The sequence below is a fragment of the Protopterus annectens genome, chromosome 9.part0, assembly GCF_019279795.1.
Source record: "Protopterus annectens isolate FY-2018-M chromosome 9.part0, PAN1.0, whole genome shotgun sequence".
In the NCBI taxonomy this organism is placed as follows: domain Eukaryota; kingdom Metazoa; phylum Chordata; order Ceratodontiformes; family Protopteridae; genus Protopterus; species Protopterus annectens.
Genome location: NC_056743.1, coordinates 782,988,243 through 783,012,929, shown reverse-complemented (window position 1 = coordinate 783,012,929; position 24,687 = coordinate 782,988,243). Strand labels below are relative to the sequence as shown.

Here is a 24,687-nt window from a genome sequence, read left to right as displayed (position 1 = left end):
TGTATGTATATATAGAAACTGAACTCAACGCTGCTCCGGCACAATGAAGGCTGTCCAGTAACCACAATCACGTTGTTTTGGTATTCTGAATTACGACCACAGAGTGAATAGAATTAAACTGGTATTTATTTAAACAGAAAATAATAAAATGAGTAACAGACTTAGCGCTTTCATCTCACCACTGAGCCTTCTTCAGAATCCTGTTACCAATAGACTAAATTGTTCTTTTATAACAAATAATTCTCACTCATTGGTCTGTGAGTGCTCATTTACTGCTTCAGTAATTCAGAGATAATTTGCCATTGTCCTTGATATAGTCCTCTAACTTGTTCACCTTCGGACTCCCCATTAACCTGGTGATTTTTTCGCTTTACTTTCTTCTTCTACTATCCTCAAATTAGTTAGCCTAAGCCTGTTTAATTATATAACCATTTAATTCTACCAGATTGCTAGATTGCAAAATTGCAAAATATGTCTCTAGGTGATTCAGTGATATTGACTATTGTTGCTAAGTTGGTGTAGGTATTTGCCGGTGATAAGTGGATTGAAGACCCAGCCTACTCTGACCTAAGCTAGGGACACATGCTAACGGTGGAAGGGGTGTATGTGCCCCTATTGACCACTGTGTGCATACCATAAAGCCCAGCAGTTCTGGGTAATCTCCTTGTTCATTCTGCCGTACTACATATCAACAAAACTAAGAATTTCCAGTGTATAATGTTTTTCAAACAAGTATTTAGTATGTAAAACTACAACAAATCTTTTATCATATCCTCTACAAATGAGTCTATTTATTGTGTTGCTACTTAAAATCTATGACATGGGTCATCGCTGACCAAAAGTTATACAACTCTTAAACTGCATTTTTCTGTGTATAGTGTAACTTGTAACTTTCATCAACTGGATTTACTGTCACATTTTCTGTACTGCTGTTCTGTAACTTGTATGTTATTTTACATTCTAATTTTTTGAACTGTAATTTGAATTGTATCTGTATCTTGTATGTGGAGCTTTTCTCCCTGGGCCTCCACTGAAAAAAGGACCTGTGTCCAGTCAAACTTTCCCAGTTAACAAATGTAAAATAAATAAAGCAAGCTACTGGCCGGCCAGTGTCCATATGCCCAGCCTAGGTTACCTGAGATAGCTGTGTTGAGCGAAAGCTGGACGTAAAACCATTCGACCTGCCAGTCATGAATTAAGAATTGCTACACTGAGTGTAGGTTCACTGACAGGATGGACCTTGGAAGTGGATGACATGATGGTATGAAGGACGCTGGACATCCTGTGTATCCAAGAGAAAAGATGGAAGTGCAGCAAAGACACCCGGCTTGGGATCCAGAGTCTAATACTCAGGAGCAGGACAGGCTAGAAATGGTGTGGGAATTGTGGTGAGAGAGAGGCTTCAGAAGGCAGTGAGGGATATCATCAGAATTAGTGACAGACTCATGGCAATCAGACTCCAGTGTAATGATAGAACATTATTCATAATCTTAGCCTATGCCCCACAGCACGATTGTGATAGTGAGGAAAAGAGTGCATTCATACAGCAGTTGCTGGACCTAATAGATAAAGCAGGAGAACAGGAATTGGTCTTGATAATGGGTGACTTCTACGCACATATCAGGACAGACAGAACAGGATAAGAGGACTGCTTGGGTCCACATAGGTGGGGCAACAGGAATAAAGAAGGAGAAGCCATTCTAGACTTCTGTCTGGCAAATGGCTTGATAGTAGCCAACACGTGGTTCAGAAAGAGAGAGATTCACAAGATCACGTACAAGAATGGCCAGCATGCAACTCCAGGTGGACTTCCTCCTAGTAAGGAGAGGGCACTGGCATAGAATCAGTGACTGCAAAGTCATCCCCAGGTAAACATTCAGCCCCTAGCATCGACCACTGGATGTTACTGTGAAGATATGTGAAGGCTGCCAGCCTAGTTAGATATAATTTAGTAGATATTTATGTGTCATTGTAAATATGAATATAATCCACCGGCTTGTCCTCTTTTTGTAAGAAAACTGTTAAATGTTGAACTTCAAAAATGCGACCACAGTGCACTCTGCTGGAAGAAAGCTGATAAGTCAAGCATTGTATGACTGTTTGATCTCAAGGCTCTGAGACACAATGTCTGGACTGAGAAATTCCTTCTATTGTTTTGAGACCAGAGTTAATTGTTAGATTTTACATATATAATGTCTTTTATTGCTGTAGTTTCCAGACCCAGGTGCAGGATCAAAGAAATGTTAAAACTCTGAGTTTGTTAGCCTGGGAACCAGACAAGAATGATGTAATCTAAAATGAGCCAGCAGTGATGTATTAGTTTTAAGACTTTCTCAGAGCATTTTGCATTTGTCTTCAGAACTGACCACTCAACAGTACTTGCTTTGCTCTGTATGTAAGTAGGATCTTGGCTCTAGTGTCTCTCTCAGAAAAAGAACATAGTAAGTTTAGTCTAGCTGTTTTCTATATTTGTCAGACTATTCTACAGTATTATTTTAAGCATTTTCTTGTGATCGCTGAATTCTTGACTACCACTGTGTTGAACTGAGATTTGTCTTTTGTTTTTATTTATTATTAAATATTTTTTAAACCTTTCAACTGTGGCTGTTTTGTGTAGAGATAATTTAAGCATTAGAGTAGATTGCATGTATGTAGTGATAATGTACAAAGCCACTCCAATAAGCCTTAAAACTTCTTGTCACATTTACTAACTGGATAATAATATTGCACAGTAAAATTGGACACCTTTTGGTAAGGGCCTTATTAGTAGCTGATATTAGTGGTTGGTGACAGCTGTTACTACCTTATAGACTGGCAGGAAGGGGCATAGCTGGAGAACCTCTGCCAGCTTTCCCCAGGAGTGTCTGGGTGTTTGTATATAACTCATATCTCAAAGTGTGTGTGTGTCAGCTACTTGGGCAGGGACTCGAAGCACAGGTTGGACAGCGAGGGTGCTGGAGGGTTTAGCTTGACCACTAGGCCGAAACCTGTACCCTATAGCTGTGCCAGTGGGGAGTCTTACTGGGGATCTGGACAGAAAGGGAGAAACCAGCCCCAGACTGACTGTGATCTCTGTGTGCCCTTTAGGGAAATTGTATTTTACTGTGTGTGTATTTATTATCCTTCCCAATGTTACGCCCCTCACTGGTGTTAGTGGTGAAGAGTGAGGCTCCTTGATTACTGGGCCAGTGCACTGATGTCACAGTTACAGTCAGCTGAAGCAATGGTCATAGAAGGCTTTAAAGTCAACAGAACCCAGCCTGAAGACCTGGAAGTTGACTGGAGGGGAAAGTACAACAATTCAAGGAACTACTCAGGACTCCAGTACCCCAAGAAGAGGAGGAAATAGGTGCAGATGAAGAAGAATGGCAGTGCCTCAAAACAGCATGTGTGAGGACTACAGAACAGATATGTGGCCGAACCAAGTATGGAAATAAGGTACATAAGGAAAGTTGGTGGTGGAATTCACAAGTTCAGGAAGTCATCCAAAGGAAGGAGAGGAGTGCAGGAAAAGGTGGGAGATAGAAAAGATGGACTAGGCTAGGAAGGAATACTGGTTAGCTACAAAGATGCTGAGAAAGGAGTTGCAATAGCAAAAAACAGAGCATCGTAGGCACTCTATCATCTTATGAAAAGTGGCTCAGTAGGTGGCACAAAGAAACTATATCAGGTTGCAAGACAAAAACAAAGATAAAGAAGATAGTCAAACACCCATCATAAAGGATGCCAGAAACAATCTGGTTACCAGTCCACAGGACTTCAAAGACATATGGAAAGAGTATTAAACTGAAATACGAGGCACAGTGTAGCAAACATTAGTAAACGATAAGAACACTGTGAAAAGGACAAACGCACCGGACAGCCGAGAAATTTGAGTATTTTTATTCCAAGGTTAAACGTTAAACAATCCACCACGTTTTTCGTCAACAAACTGCAAGACTTCATCAGACAAGACACAATTAAATTAACACACTTGTATATGCTGACAGAATTTAAATCACCCAATAAAACCCATTGAAAACAATCCTCATGAATATGTATATAAAAAAACTCTCATCCAAACAAATGGATGCATTTGAAATACATCGCTGATTTGCAAATACATATATTGTTTGTGCAATATTTTGGGTACTAAGAGCATTAAATGATTTCTTGAAAAGTTTTTGTATATAAAATATTCATGTGTAAAATTCATAATTTTTAAAAACAGCGTTAAACCACAAATCAATTCATCAATGGACTAATACTCCCATCTAGTGGTCAAAAGTAGTATATAATATCTTTTTGACCCGAAAACAGAAAACATGAATCAAAAGTGAAATCAAAACACGTAACATAATGAATATGAATCACCTAAAAATACCCTAATACATATTTTTTGAATATTAAACCCAAAAGGATATTGATACATAAATAGATGTATATAATTCTATAATGTTACATAAAATAATACATAATAATATCTTAAAATATTGTATTATATAAGTATTTTATCATATAAATATATTCAATATATAAATATTGAAACTTGTTAAAATGTAAATGTATAAAATATATGTTATGTAAATGTACAATCAAATAAATAAATATATAAATATGTATATAAATATATGTATGCACATGTAAACACAATATTGGTCTTGTTATAATTTAGCTGCCCTTAATTTCAAAACTGGGGCAAGTGAGATATAATCGTTCAAACCTGGGAATTTATTGGCTTCAAGAACTATCTGCCAATATAATTCCCGGTATTCGATCTGTGTCTCCCATAGGCCTCCTCTCTCGTCCTTCTGAATTTCTTCTAAAATGAAAAATTTATACTTTGCTAGGGGACAAGTGTTAAAATGTTTATATAGTGCATTGAATTCTTTCTTATTTTTAATATTGTTTAAATGTTCGTATATCCTTTTTATTTTCCTTTCTGTCTTTCCAATATAGAAAGCCGAACAAATTTGGCAAACCGCAATGTATACCACTCCAAAAGAATTACAATTACTATGTACCTTACCGACAACTTCTCTATGTCTTGCTTCAATATAAATGTTATGTGAATTAGACATAGATGAACATTGCATACACATACCACATGGGTAAGTGCCCCCTATTCTTGTACTTTTCTTCCTCACTCTATGTTGAACTGTCAACCAATCCTTTATATTACGTCCCTTTCTAAAAATAATGTTAAGAGAGTTTCTTGATTTATTTAAGTTGAGATCGGTAATGTTGAGGAACTTATTCCATTCTCTTTCAACCACTTGGTAGATCACCCCTGCATCTCCGCTAAAATCGGTTATAAATGCCTGACTATATATTTTTCCTTTTTTGAGGTCTTTCGGCTCTGTTAAATCCATATCCCCAATATTGGGGAGACTATAATTCAATATAGGTGCGAACCTATTAATTCTCCCTTGAATAATGTCTTTTTTGATTTGGTTACATAAGTCAAGTGGGTAGCCCCTCTCCAAAAACATATCCACCAAGAATTCCAATTCTACAATGAAATCTTGGTCATTGGATGTCATCCTAGAGATCCTTACCATTTGACCCTTTACAATACTACGCTTTTGATGTAAAGGATGTCCACTTTTGAAATGTAGATATGAGTTAGAAAAGGTTTGTTTTTCTAAAAACCTTAGACTTAAATTTATCACCGTCCTTTTCTATCATCACATCTAAATAATTTATACTCTGAGTGTTCATTTCATGAGTGAATTTTAAAAAAGAGGTAGTGCCATTAATATATTTAATAAACTCGTCTAACTTTTCTGTACTATCCTTCCAAAAAATAATGTCATCCAAAAACCGTTTATATAAACTCCTGCATTCACTATATACACTATGATAAATGAATTTGTCTTCCCATGTATTTAAAACCATATTGGCATATATGGGAGCACATCTTGCTCCCATAGCTACCCCACTTAATTGATGATAATATTCTCCTTGGAAGAATAAATAATTATGTTTTAAAACCAATTCCATCAGGTTTGAACGATTATATCTCTTTTTTTTTTTTCAAAAAAAATTTTTATTGGCAATTTTGTTTTAATACAATAAAAACCAAACAAGTTATAACAAGATAAATAAAATACACAGTATACTAATAAAAATCACAAAATTTCAACAAGCAACCCCACAAGCTGTCAGAAAAACATAATATAACAGTAATTAAATAGTACTAAATATTGGAATTAAAACTACAAACCACTGAATTAAATCAAGAAGAAATAAGGAGAAGTGTATTAACTTTGGAGCAAATTTTTAGATAAAGGGCACTCTTCTTAGGACTCTTACTAATGAATTTGTGAGCAGCCATGTATGTAAATACCAATGATTTAAAGTTATTCCAACAAAGCTTAGTACGATCCATCCAATTTCTAGAGATGTACAGTTTCATGAGAGAACATAAAAAGACCAAAACAATGGGTATCAAATAAAGAAAGAGTACACATAGGTATGTGAAGGATGGCTAGTTCCCAACAAAGGGTTGATTTGTGGTATCCCATTTTTTGAAGACGGACCTTTAACGAAGTCCAAAGTTTATGAGTATGATAACAGGACCAAAAGATATGAAATAAATCAGCATAGGGTGCTGAGCAGCAGGAGCAAGAAGGAGATTTATTGGAGTCGATTTTTGCTAGTCTAGCTGGAGTAAAATATGTATTATTGTTAATCATCAATTGTGTGTAAAAAGATTCTTAAATGGGGAGAAATTAATAGTGTTTTTATGGACAAAAGCTTCTGATTATGTGAAAGAAGAGGGTGATAATTATTCCAATAGTTTGAAAAAGACATGGACTATTATTTATCATAGATGATATAAGTTTATATGAATTAGAAATCATTTTCTTGGGTAGAGTAAGATTATGTAAAACAGATTCTAATAAGGATATATTTTGTCCATTATCAAAAAGATGTATAAATTTATACTTAATAATATCTCTCAATTGTCTGATTATCGATAAATATTTGTTATTTATCTTCAATATCACACATAGGTTAGATAATGATTCATTATTATGTTTAAGTAAATCCCAGACCACTAAGCTTTTAATTTCCGGGAATTTAGAAAGATTAACAGGAAGATTATTAATTGTAATATTAGGATTTAGATGTAAGGGTTGAAGTAAGGGAAAGGTTTTATCCAACTTTATAAGTTTCATTAAGTTTTGAAAAATAGTAATCTTATGTTTTAAATTATTTGAGAGTTTGAGATTTTTAAAGGAATCTTTTACGAGAAAAGGGAGGGCCTCCGGATTCAAATTCAGACTTATAACATGTTGAAACCATATTTTAGACCATAAGGGATAAGAATTATAATCTACTAATTTAAATTTGGAAATACATAATAACCTACTTGCCGAAATGATGAAGTAGTATAATTGAAAATTTGGCAGTCCCAGTCCTCCACCCGATTTGGGAATAGTTAGTTTATTATATGCAATTCTCACAGATTTTGGATACCAGATAAATTTAGATAAATCCTACATATTTTAGTCAAATAAGACTTTGGTATTACCTGATCTACAGAGTTGAATTGAAAGAGAATTTTAGGTAGAATATTCATTTTAATTATAGCAGCTTTAGACAAGAGAGATAATTTCAACTTCTGCCACCTAAGAATATCGAGAGTTATTTTGGACCATGATTTAAGGAGATTATTTTGAAATGTAGATGAAACATTATGATTAAAGGAAATCCCTAAATATTTAATATCGAAAGTAATTTTAAAGGAAGACAAGGGAAAATAACTTGGATTATATCCTTGAAGATTTATAGGAAAGATGTGAGATTTCTGAAAATTAACTTGATAATCTGAAGCTTTAGAAAAGGCCTCAATGGAGGATTCAATCTTATGAAGATCAGTGTTAGGAAGTTGAAAGTAAATAATTAAATCATCAGCAAAAGCTGACAAAGAAACTATAGTATTCATTACTCTAGGAATCACATGAAATGTATTTGATTTTATATAAAGAAATAGGGGTTCAATGAATATATTAAAAAGGAAAGGAGATAGCGGACAACCCTGTCTAGTACCATTAGTTATTCGTATTGGTTTTGATAAAATTTTGTTTATCCACAAGCAAGTCGAGGAGTTATTATATAAAACTTTAATCATATCTATGAAAGAAGGGGGAATATTGAAATATGATAAGGAAAGGAAAAGAAACATCCAGTTAACCCTATCAAAAGCCTTCGCATCTAATATCAAGGCATAAATTGGATTTTTGTCTTTTTCAGAATATGCATTAATGAATCTAAAGTTAAGGTATTATCCCAAGTATGTTTACCTGACATAAAGCCTGATTGTTCCTTGGATATTATAGAAGGAAGAATTTTCCTAAGCCTATTTGCTAAAAGAGAGGCTAAAATTTTAATGTCAATATTAATCAAAGAAATGGGGCGATAATTGTATGGATCTGATTTGTCCTTTTGATTTTTAAAATTAAAATCGTTTTCGAAGTATTTCAATAAAGATCTGAGATACCATGTTTTATTACATAATTATATACTTTTAATAATATAGAAGAAATCAATAAGTTATAAGTTTTAAAGAATTCAGCTGTAAATCCGTCAGGACCAGGTGATTTCCCTGCCTTAAGATTCGAGATAGCTTCTTGAATTTCTTGTAGGCTTATAGGAGCTGAAAGCAAGTCACCTTGACTTTTACTTATGGAGGGAAATTTAATAGAATTAAGAAACTCAATCATATTTTTATGCGTAGTACTACTTGTACTTCCATTAGAATATATGTCAGAAAAAAGGTTAGAAAAGAGTTGTATTATTTCTTGGTCAGAGTTATAAATCTTATTATTAAGGTGTAGCCGAGATATCGTAGGAGGTTCTTGATTGTTTCTAATTAATTTTGCAAGAAATTTAGATGGAGTTTGTGCCCATTCAGAGTAGGTTGCAATCATCCTTTGTTCAAAAATGGTTAGGTTCTGTTTATGTAGTTGAAGTAATTGGAATTGTAAGTCATTTATTAAATTATCTCTATTGGGATCTACATTTATTTTTTGTTGTTTTTCTAGTTCGAGAAGTTTATTTGTAAGTTCCATTTCTTTGTCTTTATATTTCCTTTTAAGAAAAGAGGCTTTATTAATTAAAATACCTCTCATATAGGCTTTACAGGCTGCCCATTTTATATCTAAGGGTATATCAGAACTATCCAGATTAAGGGTAAGATTAGATAGTATTTCAGTAATTTCCTGAATAATGTCTTTATTACTTAAGTAAATTATTATTGAGTGTCCAATTATTATATTTAGAGGGAATTTTTTTTGAATAGGGTTAATATTTATTGAAATCTTAGAGTGATCAGAGATGGATCTCGGATCCAAGAATAGAACAATATCAAAGTGTGTAAGAAATTCGAGATTAAAGAGAAGTCCAATCTTGACCAAGATTTGGAGCATTTTGAATAATAAGTGTATAACTCCTCTTTCGTTATCTGGTCCTTCAAAGAAACAGGGTCAGTAAGACTAAGGTCAAACATCAAATCTTCCAAGGCAGAGGAGGATTGGGTATTGTACCAATAATAGGAAGATTTATTAGAACGATCTACAATAGGATCAATAACAGCATTCCAATCACCCCCAACTATAATATAATGATCTTTAAAGGTTGCTAAAATATTATGAATTTCTGCAATAAAAATATATTGCTGAGAACACGGGCCATATAAATTAAAAAATAGAATAGGTTTATTAATATTAGGAAATTGAGATGTGAAAAACACCATCTACCATTTACATCAGACCTTATATTAAGTATGGTACCCTGGAAAGATTTTTAATAATTATCGCTACTCCTCTAGCACTAGAACTATTACCTGAAGAAATAATAAGTTTCACCCATTTCTTTTCTCTTACTCCTGCCCAATCCCTATCATACAAATGTGTTTCTTGAAGGAAACATATATTAGCATATGATTTAAAAATCAAGTGACAGATAAGCGCCCTTTTAGACTTATTTTGCAACCCTCTAATATTCCACGAATCTATATATAAAGTCATAATACAATAAGCTTAGTAGGCCTAGTATACACCTATTTTAGAAGAAAGGAAAAGCCTAAAAAAATAAAGACTGTGACTTTGTAAAAACCAAAAGCTCATTTTTATTCAGAAATACATAGCTGACTTTTATTTTCAATCTTCTCCTATATTTTCCATACTTTCCTTTATCTATAATCATAAAATGACAGTGGTAAGAATAGAAAAGGGACAAAGAAAAAACAAAATATGACAGCAAAGAGAATCCTTCCATACCTCCCCAGTGCCTACCCACCCCTCAAAACTAATGGAAGGAAATAATATATAATACATCTGTGAAGCTTTTGAAATGCTAGCATAATAATTCTTGTTATAACAAAAGAAAGAATAAAAATTAAGTAACAAACTAATACTTCAACAATATGTACATATATACATCACACAATGTTTCCAAGACACAGCCATGTTAGAACCCATAAACCAACACCCACGAGATCATATCCAGAACAATGAAATTAGCCATAAATAAAAGGAAAAGGAAAATTAACTTAACTAACTATAACCTATAAATATGCGATTTTTCAGAAAAAAATTAAAACTAAAAAAATATTATTTATAAAATGTAAACATTTTTATGGTACATACCTAAAATAACTTTAAGATTATATTTTAAATTTTAAGATTATATTTTAGTGCATATTCAACAACACTAGTAAAAATTAGAATTTAAGATAAGAAATCGACATATAAGAACACTGGACATAATACATGCACATACTGAACTAAGTTGCAAATACCCCATGAAAAAACTGTGAGAAGCATTTATATCCTAACTGAGTCATGTAAACCAGACCCCACCGCATGCATTAAGGCAGACATTAACAAGTAATACATTAGATATATATTAAACTATACCACCATTTCTTAAATAACTACAGAATAAAGTCCAGAACAATGAACTGTCATTGTAGGAAACCTCATGAAGTGAGAACCTCATGAAGCGAAGCATATCAGCATCTCAGCGACAGAATCATAAGCAGAAGTTCCGCCTTTTACAGTTAAATGAGAGCCAGAATTCTCACGTAACTCCACACGGAGAAAATGTAACCACCATTTCTTAAATAACTACAGAATGAAGTCCAGAACAATGAACTGTCACTGTAGGAAACCTCATGAAGTGAAGCATATCAGCATCTCAGCGACAGAATCATAAGCAGTGGTTCCGCCTTTTACAGTTAAATGAGAGCCAGAATTCTCACGCAACTCCACACGGAGGAAATGTATCAGGAAAATAATCTCCAGAACTAATCATGACACCATTTACAGTCACCAATTCCGGAACACCATGTTGTTTACTGGCATCTGAAAAATCATACAGTCATCCAACGCCTACTCGAGTTTTCTCACTTTATAGTTCAAGTTAACAAAGAAATCATGCCACACCAAAATCAGTGTTAAACCAACAGCAAGGCTTACTTACTTTGTTTGTATATTTGCCAAAAGATAAATCTTAACAGCCTAGATAAATAGTCCTTGAACAACCACTCATGCTGAACAAATGAATACTCGCATAAAACACTTGCATATATCAGCACTTGTAAACGAACAGCATTTCTCCACAGCGCAATTGTAAGGCAAACTGAGAGTTAACCAAATACATTTTTATAACACTGGATAAGAATTGAAGGCTTTAATAAAAGCATCTTTAGCTTCAGACGGAGTACTCGCTGAATATTTAGTCTCTTTATATGTAAATAAAAGGACACTCGGGTATCTCATCTGAAAACTTATATTTCTTTTAATTAAGTCAGCACAAAAGGGAGCTAACCTCTGCCTATTCAATTTTATTTGGTGTGGCAAGTCTTGAGTAAAAGTAATTTTATGACTGTTCCATACCAATATTTTTTGCTTTCTTGCTGACTGTAGAATATTTTGAACATCCTGAAAGTTCAACAGTTTGGTATAGATGATGCGAGGGATTTGTGAATCCTGTCTACGTCTAATGGCTCTGTGCCCTCTCAGTTATTATTTTATCAGCTGTAAAACTCGGACCCAAAAGTGCACTGAAAATCTGACCACAAATTAAAATAAGGTTTTGGTTATCATATGTTTCAGGTAGCCCCCTAATAATAATATTATTACGTCGGCTTCTCGCTTCAAGATCTGTTAGTTTAGTTTGTAATTCCTCAATAAGCACAGAATTGTTTTTTGTTACATCAGACACTTGACTAATTTTAAAGTCATTATTTTGTGTTTTTTGCTCTAGCGTGTCCATTCTTTGTACTAACTGGTTAATAGATTTAGTAAGACCAGACATTTGGTCAGATATAACCTGGATAGCATCATGAATTGGTTGAAGCGCTACTTTCAGATCGTCGATGTGAAGATTCGGTTCAGTTTTGTCTTAGCATTTGTTTTATTATTTGAAGAACTACTATCCACAACTGTTTTTGAAGTTCTCAACCTTTTACAAGTGTTATCTTTCTCAGGGGAGAGAATTGAGGAGATTTTTGCCTTGGTACTCTGGGCATCCATATTCTCCGCACTTTCTGTCATACCTGGATACCGATGTACAGAACAGAAGTAAGGAGCGCCAACTGCTAGAAGCGCGAATCCTGTCAGGCACAAAATTTTCACACAGGCCTCTTGGATACTCGTATTCCTTATCCCAGAAACTGGTTAAAGGTAAAAAAAACAGTTTTTACCAGAGAACAGACCACCAAACGACTTCAGGTATATTATATTAGCCTCTTATATCAGCGAGTAATAATTACTACCATTAAGAAACAGTTAAGGCTACATAAAATAAAAATTAACGGTAGGAGCTCGTGGTTAGGGTGCTAACTAGCCGACCACCATCTTGGAAAGCTCCGATTATATCTCACTTGCCCCAGTTTTGAAATTAAGGGCAGCTAAATTATAACAAGACCAATATTGTGTTTACATGTGCATACATATATTTATATACATATTTATATATTTATTTATTTGATTGTACATTTACATAACATATATTTTATACATTTACATTTTAACAAGTTTTAATATTTATATATTGAATATATTTGTATGATAAAATACTTATATAATACAATATTTTAAGATATTATTATGTATTATTTTATGTAACATTATAGAATTATATACATCTATTTATGTATCAATATCCTTTTGGGTTTACTATTCAAAAAATATGTATTAGGGTATTTTTAGGTGATTCATATTCATTATGTTACGTGTTTTGATTTCACGTTTGATTCATGTTTTCTGTTTCGGGTCAAAAAGATATTATATACTATTATTGACCACCAGATGGGAGTATTAGTCCATTGATGAATTTATTTGTGGTTTAACGCTGTTTTTAAAAATTATGAATTTTACACATGAATATTTTATATACAAAAAGTTTTCAAGAAATCATTTAATGCTCTTAGTACCCAAAATATTGCACAAACAATATATGTATTTGCAAATCAGTGATGTATTTCAAATGCATCCATTTGTTTGGATGAGAGTTTTTTTATATACATATTCATGAGGATTGGTTTTATTAGGTGATTTAAATTCTGTCAGCATATATAAGTGTGTTAATTTAATTGTGTCTTGTCTGATGAAGTCTTGCAGTTTGTTGACGAAAAATGTGGTGGATTGTTTAACGTTTAACCTTGGAATAAAAGTACTCAAATTTCTCGGCTGTCCGGTGCGTTTGTTCTATATGGAAGGAGTACTTCCAGCATCTTCTGAATGAAGAAAATCTCACAGAAGCTATATTGCCGCAGACAATAGTCTACAGTGAGAGAAGAGGAGGAGTCCACCGTAGAGGAAGAAAGAATAGCACTGTAGAAAATGAAGTCAAGGAAAGCCACAAGCTCAGATGAGATCACAGCAGGTATGATACAAATCTGGGTGAGAGAGGAGAGAAATGGCTTATTAGGATTTCTATAGCAGTGTGGAGAGAAAGACATATCCCAGCTGACTGGAGAATAAGCATACTCATGCCAGTGTGCAAGAACAAGGAGGACATCCACAACTGTGGGCAGTACAGAGGTGTCAACCTTCTGTCAACATTGCTTGAAATGTCTGTAGAGGGTGATTGATAAATGGATACACAATGTAATAGAAAGTGAGATGAGAGATGAGCAGTTTGGATTGCAGTGAGACAGATAGTTTAGAAGAAGCTAAAGATGAGGAGAGAGTCCAACTGGGCATTCATAGACTTGGAGAATGCATATGATGAGAACCCAAGAAAGCTGATTTGGACAGTACTGCGGTGTTTTGAAGTCCCAGAAACATTGATAGAATTAGTGCAGGCTGTGTAAAAGAACCCAGTGACTCAAGTGCAAACAGAGTTTGGTCTCGCAGAAGAGTTCCCAGTGGAAGTAGTTGTACTACTGTTCATACTGGGGAATGGATTACATTACAAACAGGTCAGAGGTGACATATCAACAAAATTACTGTATGCAGACATTGTGGCATTACAGGCAGACTCTGAGCAAGAACTTCAAGAGTAGGGAAATGGAATGCAAAACTGAACAGCACATGGGATGAAACTAAGTACAGATAAGAAAGTGATAATGGCAGAAAATTGGGGAAATCAGAAGCTATGAACTGAGATAGAAGGGAAGATAGTGGAACAAGTTAATAGCTTCAAGTATCTGGGAGGGTTGGTTGAAGAGAAGGGAAGTCCTGAATGAAGGGGTCAAAGCTAGATTTAGAGGGCCTGTTGCCAAGTGGCATAGAGAGTCAGGTGTAGTGTATGACAGAAAAATGCCAAATAAGCTGAAAAGTAAGGTGTAAAAGCAGTGGTGTGACTAGTGTACTACTGTATGGTACAGAAACCTGGACAGTAAAGGCAGAGCAGATGAGAAAGCTAGAGGTAATGGAAATTAAGTAAAAAATGTCCACGGAGGCAAGGGCTCACCCAAAAGATGCTTTATTCCAACAAAAAATTCACAACCTTCACCACAGCTGACCTAGGTTTCGTCTGTTTGACTTCATCAGAGTGTGGTGAAAAAGGCAGCCTGTAGCAAAAGAAAAAAAGCTTCACTCCAGAAGAAAACTGCAGTTATGTTCCAAATCCCTCAACAAAACAGATTCTACAGGAACTACACTAAATTCAGTAGTTTCTAAAGTCAAGTCAGCATTACATTTTTATTGGCCATAAAAGAGGAAATGAAAACCTCTCATGCATAGGTAATGGTTGAGAGCATTGCTTGGGTGAAAGGACTTGGGAACGCAGTTTATGGGCAGTCCTTGGGCAGCAGCTGAGGAAAAGGTAAAAAATAACACCGGGCGTTATCAAATGGTTCGAGCACCCATGTACTCTATCAGCTGCTATCTCCTTTCTGAAGTGTTTTTCCCCCATATTTTGAATCTAGCACTGTAGCATATCCCTTGTGCTATGGTAAATAGTGATTTTTTACTGTTTGTCATTACCTGTTCCTACAGCTCCAGTACTGTGAACCATCTTTAAGCAGAAAAAATTCGCACAGAGCTGTCGAGAGTACATGGGTGCTCGAACCATTTGATAACGCCCGGTGTTATTTTTTACCTTTTCCTCAGCTGCTGCCCAAGGACTGCCCATAAACTGCATTCCCAAGTCCTTTCACCCAAGCAATGCTCTCAACCATTACCTATGCATGAGAGGTTTTCATTTCCTCTTTTATGGCCAATAAAAATGTAATGCTGACTTGACTTTAGAAACTACTGAATTTAGTGTAGTTCCTGTAGAATCTGTTTTGTTGAGGGATTTGGAACATAACTGCAGTTTTCTTCTGGAGTGAAGCTTTTTTTCTTTTGCTAGAGGCTGCCTTTTTCACCACACTCTGATGAAGTCATACAGACGAAACCTAGGTCAGCTGTGGTGAAGGTTGTGAATTTTTTGTTGGAATAAAGCATCTTTTGGGTGAGCCCTTGCCTCCGTGGACATTTTTTACAAGTTTCATTTTTGTTCTTTGGTTTGGGTAATGGAAATTAAGTGCCTGAGAAGGGTGGTAAAATGCACACTGTGGGACAGACGAAGAAATGAGGACATAACAGCAGAAGCCAAAGTAGCTTCAGTTGCAGAAAATATCAGAGAGAACAGATTATGATAGTTTGGGCATGTATGCAAGAAAGCAGAACACAATTTCGTGAAAAAGATTTGGGGTTGACCGGCAGAAGATAAGAGGAAACTAGGGCATCCAGCAAAGAGGTAACTGGATTGTGTGAGAGGTGATCTGGGGCAGTCCGGAGTGAGTGTCAAAGAAGGCAGGAGTGCACCATTGAATCGAGAGAAGTGGCAGTTGCACGACACTCCGACCCCATGTAGAAAAATGGGAAAAAAGGGGTTGATGATATCGCTAAATTGCAAGGTGGTTGTATTACTGTTTTAATTTAGCTTTCTGAGCTATCTGAAGACAACTTTAGCCGACCCATTTCATACTATATCAGAAGTTTCCTTTTCCAGTCCAATACAATCCAGTTTTGCTCTTCAGTTAATACACGTCTGATTTCTTATTAATAAATCAAGATTTCCTTCTCACTCTCTCTCCAGAACCATGGATGTTCTATTTAATTGCTCATCCTTAGAGAATAATGTGCTAAGGTAAAATCTTTACCAAGAAAAAAAAAATCACATCTGATGTAAATCTTTGTTCATTCCTTACTATTAGGACTTCGGTTCTGTCCTCGGAACCGATCCGACCGTTGCCAAGCTTGTGCCAGCCAAAAACTCTCAGCTAAGACCTACCCATAATGCCCCTCTCCTAGTTACTCCAGATCTCGTTTGCCGCGTTCCTCATCAGACATGCTAGTCATCTCTCTCAAAGCTAAGTGGAAAATTGTGAATTTTAATGTAGTTTCTTCTCAAGATTTTTTGTTTTTAAGTTAATTTAGCCTTTTCTCACTGTCACCTATAACTTACTTCTATTTCCTACTCTTTACCTTGGTAACTAAATTTCTACCATCGTTGGTACTCTCTCTCTCTCTCTCTCCTGCCTTCCTTACCACTTGTGGTATTTTTTAAATACCATTGTTGGTATTCTCTCACTTTTTTCTCTCCCTTCTTTTGTTTTTTTCTATTAAGATAGCCTTGTTGCCTTACTGTGTTAGACAAAGCTAAGTTGGGGTTTAAACAGTGTGACAGGTGTGGGCATAAGATGCCCAACTCGGACGGACACGCTCGTTGCATCTACTGTTTGGGCGTGCACCATATTAAAGCTGACTGTGACATTTGTGCTAGTTTTAGTAATCGTACACTAGCAGAACGTAAAAATAAGCTTATTTTAAAAGGTTTAATTAAGACATCTTTTTCGGAGGCTGTATCTGGGTCGGAGGTCTCACCCCCCTCCAAAGACCAAAAAACATAAGGAAAAATGGAGTCACTCGGTTCCTGCATCTCCGTCAGTTACAGAACCGTGTCGGCTCCGTGCTTCTCCGGCGCCTTCGGCGCAGACCTCTTCGGCACCAGGCTCTGTATCTTTTCCCACAGTGCCGTCTATGATATTCACCCCCTATTTCAGTTCCAACCTCGGCACCACTGACTTCAGTGCTGTAATTGGATCAGACATTGGCTCCTATGACTGTACCTGCTTCGGCACCATCCCTGACCATGGTGCCGATAGTTTCTTCGGCTCCATTGGCTCCTAAAGTCGAATATCTGCCAAGGACAAGATACTGTCCAAATTACGACCCCTTTTGGGGGCAGAGGTTTTGTCCCTTTCTAGAAAGACCTGATTCTCCTTAAGCAACCTCCGTTAGATCCACCAGGAGTTTCTCTGAATTAGACCTAGTGCGGGTTGTGGACCAGCTTCTGGCAGCTAGGGGATTGTCCATTCCAGCTAGACCTTCCATCCTTCTTGGCTCAGAATCTTTTACTACATCTTCCCCTGTTTATCCTCCACCAGCCTCTACCCAGGTCCCGGAGACCTCGGTACCGATGTCCACCCTGGTGCATACTCTCTCAGCTCTGATAGCAGGTTTTCCCCAGTCTGCACTGACCACCCTTGCTGCATCGACTCCGGTGGAGCCGATGCTCTCTCGGAGCAGTGCTTGGACCGTCCGTACCTTGGTACATAGCCCGGTGCCTATTTTCTCACTGGCACCATCTATGTCCACAGCTCCGACGGCTTCCAGTCCTCTCGGAGCTCCTCCCCTGAAGGTGGGCTCCTCAGGGCAAGGTGTGACCCCAGTTCCGAGGTTGTCTTCCTCAGTTCTGGGCTCAGATCTCTCCTCGGGCGGGCCTGCTTTCCAGGTGATGGAGAGGGTCCTTGTCTCCGCAGGCTCGCAGTCAGCACCAGTGACATCAGCATCAGACCCCCCCCCCCCCAGCATGCAGCTGTCCCAACCCCCAATTTTGGGATCCGGGCACAGGACCCCCCCTTTGAAGGGAACTCCTACTCCAGAGTCCTCCTCAGAAGATCTTACTGTGGAGCCACCCCAGAAGAAGCAGTGCAAGAGGAAGCACCTTGATTCCCCAGAGGAAGCACCTTGATTCCCCAGAGGAATCTATCACCGAAGACACCGATTGTGATGAGGGGGAAGGGTCCCCATGGTCTCCTCCAGATGACGTCTCATTCAGAGAATTTCTCGAAATCCTCAAGCTGCAGGGAGACTGGAAGTCCTCTAACCCTCCTGAGGAATCGGTATTCTTGCAGGCTTCCTTGCCCGGCCATCTACTTCCTGGGTGACTCCACCAGCAGATGACTTGGTTAAGCTCATTGTGCAGCATGCCTGGAAGGCCAGCATGCCTGGAAGGCCCTGAACAAAGCAGAACCTGTCCTCCGAAGGCTAGACAAAATTTTATCTACACCTGAAGACCAGCCCCACTGGTCCAAGCAGTTGACAGTTGATGCCATGGTCGTGTCTGCGGCCACCAAGAGGGAATTGACAGAAGATAGTTCCACTGTCCCTCTTCTGAACAGGGAGTCTCGGACCATGGACAGACTAGGGAAGTGGACCTATGCTTCAGCGACCTTCGCCATTCGGTCGGTGAACTATCTGGCACACTTCTCTCGCCTCCAAAGAGACCCAATTTCTCAAATGTCTTCCTCTTTGGCAGGGGTACTGCCTGGTGAGGTGTGTGACACTGTCGCCTTGCAGCTAGCTACCCTTGAATCCATTGATGCGTTTGATATCTCACACCACCGAGGGGGCAGCTCGAGCTGCCGCATCAGGCATTGTCATGAGACATGATGCTTGGATCCGGTTGTGTGACTTTACAGACCCCTTTAAATCTTCCTTCATCAATGCACCTGTTGACGAATCTGCAATTTTTGGACCCAGAGTACGAGACACACTTGCTCGAAATGAGAAAGATGGAAATACTTTGTCTGCTGTGGACATACGCTTTTCCAACCCCCAGAGGTCCTACTCCAGGAACCAGAAGGGAGGAAAAATTTGGTTCAAGAAATCTCAAGGATCTTTTCGTGACACTCGTGGTGAGCAATCCCCCCGGGGCAGGGGGGGGAACTCATCTGGAAGATGCCCCTTTCGGGGTAGAGGGGATCCATGTAACCAGGGCACTAGAGATTCTTTCTCCGGCAGACCCTACCAGCACTCCTGCGCAGTGGCCCGATTGCTTTCCTCTAGAAGTCGTCTGGTAGATCAACAAGCAAGGCGGAACCAGGTCTTACCCCCTGTATTGGGAAGCCATGAGGATTTGGCACTGGGCAATAGCTTCCAACTGCTTTCTTATAGCAACGCACATTCCTGGGAGTTCCAACCTTATTGTGGACAATCTGAGGAGGAACATCCTGATGCCTTACAAGAGGTCCGTCAACCCTGTAACAGCGGATTGGATCTTCCGACACTGGGGCAAGCCTCGCTGCCATCTGTTTGCTTCCCCCCAAACAACAAATGCAGAAGCAACTTTGCCCTGATCCCCCCTCAGGGGGAACTCCCGAGGGGCACTCTAATGCACGATTGGCCCCTGGGTCTACTGTATGCCTTTCCCCCATTTCCCTTCATTCCAAAATTTCTCCAGAAAGCTCAAAGGTTGAGAAGCAAAGTGATCTTCATTGCCCCCTATTTGCCCAGTTAAGTCTGGTTCCCGTTTCTATGGTCTCATCTGATTCACAGCCCATGGATCCTGGATCTTTCCCAAGGCCTGTTATCTCATCTTCAGGGACTGATTCATCCCAATCTCCACAGTCTCAAACTCACAGCTTGGTTCCTCCACTTCCAATGATTGCCATGCTGCCTGACATCCCATCTCCTGTTTGTGAAATTCTTCTGACTTCACACAAACCTTTCACCAGGAAAGTTTATTCTAGTAAATGGACTAGGTTCTCTGTTTGGGCCAAAGATCAGAACATAAATCCCTTTTCTATGTCTATTCAAGAGATCCTTCAATACCTGACAACTCTTTTATATGCAGGGAGCCTCAGCATCAACGATCACTGTACATTTAGCAGCTATCGCCAATTTTCATAATGGATTTGATCATTCTTCGATTGTCACACTGCCTATGCAAGACATTTTTGAAAGGAGTATTACACGTTAAACCTCCAGTCAGGCCTCCCTCAGAACCCTGGGACTTAACTTTGGTGCTTCAATCTCTCACAGGTCCTCCTTTCGAGCCTTTTGATTCATGTGATTTAAAGCTTTTGTCATGGAAAACCTTACTTCTAGTAGCACTTGCCTCAGCAAGAAGAGTATCTGAGCTGCAGGTCTTACTTGATCTTCCACATGGATAGGGTGTCCCATCGTGCTCACCCTTCTTTCTTGCCCAGGGTCATTTCTGGATTTTCCATTAACCAATTTATTGACCTGCCAGTTTTCTTCCCTCAGCATTCTAATAGAGGGGAGTACCTTTTGCACACCCTTGATGTGCATCAGCAGCTTCATTGTTATTTGGACAGGACTAAATCTTTCAGGAAAACAGATCAGTTGTTTGTGGCCTTTGTAGGACCCAGATTGGGTAAAGCTGTTTCCAAAGTGACTTTATCTTCCTGGCTTAGAAACATCATTACCTTTATCTACCAACAGAAAAAGCTATCCTTACCTTCCAGAATAAAGGCTCATTCTACCAGATATATGGCTACTTCTGTAGCATTCCATTCCAGAGCCTCTATGGATGATATCTGCGCAGCAGCCACTTGGGCAAGACCTCATACATTTATCTCTCATTGCAAATTGGATTTGGCCTCCAGGGAACGGGCATCTTTTGACTCTATGGTGCTCAGAAATATCCTTTCTTAGGGCCACCCAGGACTCAAGAAGCTGGGGACTCTGTCCTGATAGTAAGGAATGAACAAAGATTTACATCATCAGATAAAGAAGTTATGTCTTACCATAACGTTCCATGTGTTGTAGATCTTTGTTCATTCCTTACCTCCCGCCCTCCTTCCCCCTCCCTGGACTCCTGGTGGACTTTAGGAACTTCTGGTTAGGGTATTTACTCAGATAAAACCTTCTACTATTTTTGTATTACTATCTCTATTATAGAGGGGTGGGCAAACTCGATCTGGAGTAACCAGGAGGGGCATTATGGGTAGGTCTTAGCTGAGAGTTTTTGGCTGGCGCGAGTTTGGAAACGACCGTATCGGTTCCGAGGATGGAACTGAAGTCCTGATAGCAATGAATGAACAACGATCTACGACACAGATGGAACGTTATGGTAAGACATAACTTCTTTATTTGAAACCAATTACTTTGGCAACCCTGAGCAAAAAATGTTAATTTGTCATATCCCCACAGTTTCTCTAAGACAATCAAGAATCTTTTTGTCTGTAGGACCATTGACTATAGTACTACTGAAATTCAGACTTGTGTGTTGGGTTTTTTTCTTTCTTTGCCTGCCCTTACACTGTGTGGAGCTGCTGTCCTGTTTGTGCCTAAGTGTATACATTGTCAGTGACCAAGCAGGATGCATGATTAGAGCACTGTTTCTGGTATAGTGAAAGCAAACATTATTACTTGCTTTTTAACCTTTCATGCTTAATATTTTTTTTAATTTTCTTTTGCACATTTGCCTTTGATGCTCACAGAGCTATGGGTTGTATCCCTGCATGGATTTTATATTCAGTTTCTGATGCTAGTTCAGCATTAATTTGGGAGTAGGACAGTCCTTGAAAGAAAATGTTAAACTGGGGTCACATTCTGGTCGTAGCTTAGAGGTCCTGTGGCACATTTTGATGTATAAAAGGATTCCCCCGACGTAATGGCAGACTTCCACTCTGTCAGTAAAGATTCTACTTGATGATCCGTTATCACTTCTAGCTGAGATTTGCCTGGCCATCAAAATGGAATAAGTGATTTTCAAAACCTAGAGTGTGCTTACTGCAGTATTGCTATTTTTTAGTACTTGGGATTTGCAGTATGCTTGCCTGGCCAGACGAGAATGACCCTAGGCACAACAGCAGCTAGATTACAGCTGCTTAAGATTTGTCTTTTAAAAAGTCATGTATTGATCCTAAGTGGACTGCTGGTTTTTTTTTTTCTTTTTCTTTTTTTGCCATTATTGCTGAATTCTGTACCTCTTTCAGTTCCTCGTACTAAAACCCAAGCTTGTCAAGGAGGATGTTCATGTCCTAGCATCTTATTCCAGTAAATAACTGCCCACCTTGTCTATTTTGTACTTAATCTATATTCAGAAAAGGGATCAGATCCCCACACCCTGTAAGAATCTTGATCAACTGGAAGTCCAAAAGAGCCATTTCTGTCTTGTCCATACACTTTCTTCCATCAGTGTACTACTTACTTTTTTTTTGTATTTCACGTATTTGAAACATTATTCCTTGCAGCAAAGTAGCATTGCCATTAGTTCTGCTGCCTTGACAGCAAGAGGTTCTACAATGTGATTGTTTTCTGGAGTGCTGTCTGTGTGGAGTATGCCTGTCATTAGGCCTTCTGGATTTTTTTGAGCTCTACATTTTTCTTCCAGCTACCAAAGATATGCACATTTGATAGGTTGTGTCAGTCTTCCAAATTGCCTACAAGTTTGCAGGGTGGGTGTTTGCATTCTGCAATAGATCTGCACCCTGTCAATCCCATCTTGAAAATCTTGCACCCATTGTCTGCCTGGGATAGGACTTTGAACCCCTTCTATCTTGTAAAGTGGGTTAGTAGTGTCTAAGCAATATAGGAGCTATTTTAGGGGGAAAATGTGTTAATATTTATTGTTGATTTTTCTGCAGGATTCCCACCGCTTTGGCAGGAACATACAACAGGCACTACTTGATATCATCTCCCTCTACAACTTGAAATGGAAGGCTTGATGGTAGATTGTGCATTATTCGAAGACTGCATCTTATGCCTAAGAATATGGAGAGAAGATGGAATGTTTTGAAGGGAAGAAGAATCACAAAATATTTCAATCAGAAGACTGTTCTGTTTGATCCTTTGAGCAGCACCCTGTAATGGAGCAATGAAAGAACTTAATGTGTGTACAGATGTATTAGTACACATTTTTGGTCTTGTCTATCTACAAGGGTCAGTCCTCCTTTTACTAAATGATCTTAAACAATATATGCACTGTTAAAGCAATGCAATGAGAGGAAGGGACAGACGGATTCAGTTTTGTTTTTTGTTTTTTTCAATAAAATCAAAACTTCAAGTGCTCCAGATCTGAGCATCTTTCGCACCATTGGGGGATATATGAGGAGTGTTCCTTGGTTACCATTTTGATGAAGTATTTGAAGGGAATAATTTCAGGGGTTAGAAAACATGTATTAAATGGCAACAAAATAGTTTTAGAATGTTTAATTTTCTACTAGTTTCCTGACATCCCCTTCTCAGTTAATGTTGGAAACCAAGGACTTCCAAAGGAGAGTATGATGGAGCCTTCTTGTATTTTACATGGATATGTAATATAGTAATATATTTTATTTAACCAGACAGCATCAGGTTAGTATTCTGAAGTTGGTGCCTTTGATACAGTGATTCTTTTTTTCTTTTGCAGACTCAGTATTTTGGCTAAATGTGACACATTGAAACTGGCTGCAGTGCAGCTAGATGCTTGACAATTCAGAAGAGCACATGATGTTCTTTCAGTATTGCATCTTGAATTTTGAAGTTTTCATTTTCACATTATTTTGTTATGGGCATTTTTGTGCACTTAGGGGCGCCTGTAGCCCTGTGGTAAAACTTTTCCAGTGCTTATAGGTGATTTCAGGATTTTTGTATCTGCAGTGCCTGTATTGTGCTGAATTTCACTTGTGAATAGATTTTACAGTTAAATGCATTGCTTTCTTTGGGAATATATTCCACTCCACTCCAAGTGAAAGACAAAGTATTACCTGTTGATGTGGTTATTTTCTAGAAAGACTTGTCAGAAACTTAGATTTCACTTCCCAAAAATGCTTAAATGGTTTGAGTCCGTACATTGAGATTTTGAGCAAGAAAAATTGGAAGCATTAAATATAACATGATTTTTATCAGCACATATATTGATTAAGAACCAACAGATAGGTTGACTCACAAAAATGTTTTTTATCCCCCTCCTCAATCCACATGCCTAAATATTAACATAAAAGGGAAAATGGTTTTCCTTTCTCGCCAAATATTTACCTCCATCAGTATTCTTCTGAGGAAAATAGGCAGTTTGCTTTTTTTCTTTGAGTTATTTACAGATATTTTCTTTTTACATTTTGCTCACAAAAGTTTTATTTTAACCACTTTATCAGTGCTGCTGTAGGTATAAAATCCCCAACATCATCTGTATTTGTTATATAGGGTCATATTTCAAGATATACAGCTATGAGCTCTACAAGAC

At 37.9% G+C, this 24,687-nt stretch overlaps 1 protein-coding gene across 4 annotated transcripts in view; it reads left to right on the top strand.

Annotated features, from left to right (window-relative positions):
* Nucleotides 1-23,537, top strand: part of CPT1C (carnitine palmitoyltransferase 1C) — a 1,701,035-nt gene extending 1,677,498 nt beyond the window's left edge. For all 4 annotated transcript variants that reach the window (XM_044083414.1, XM_044083412.1, XM_044083411.1 and 1 more), the window contains exon 19: nucleotides 23,111-23,537. In XM_044083414.1, the coding sequence (XP_043939349.1) occupies nucleotides 23,111-23,191 (81 nt within the window). In that variant the 3' untranslated portion in view covers nucleotides 23,192-23,537. The remainder of the gene's footprint in view (nucleotides 1-23,110) is intronic.
* The last annotated feature ends 1,150 nt before the right edge of the window (nucleotides 23,538-24,687 follow it).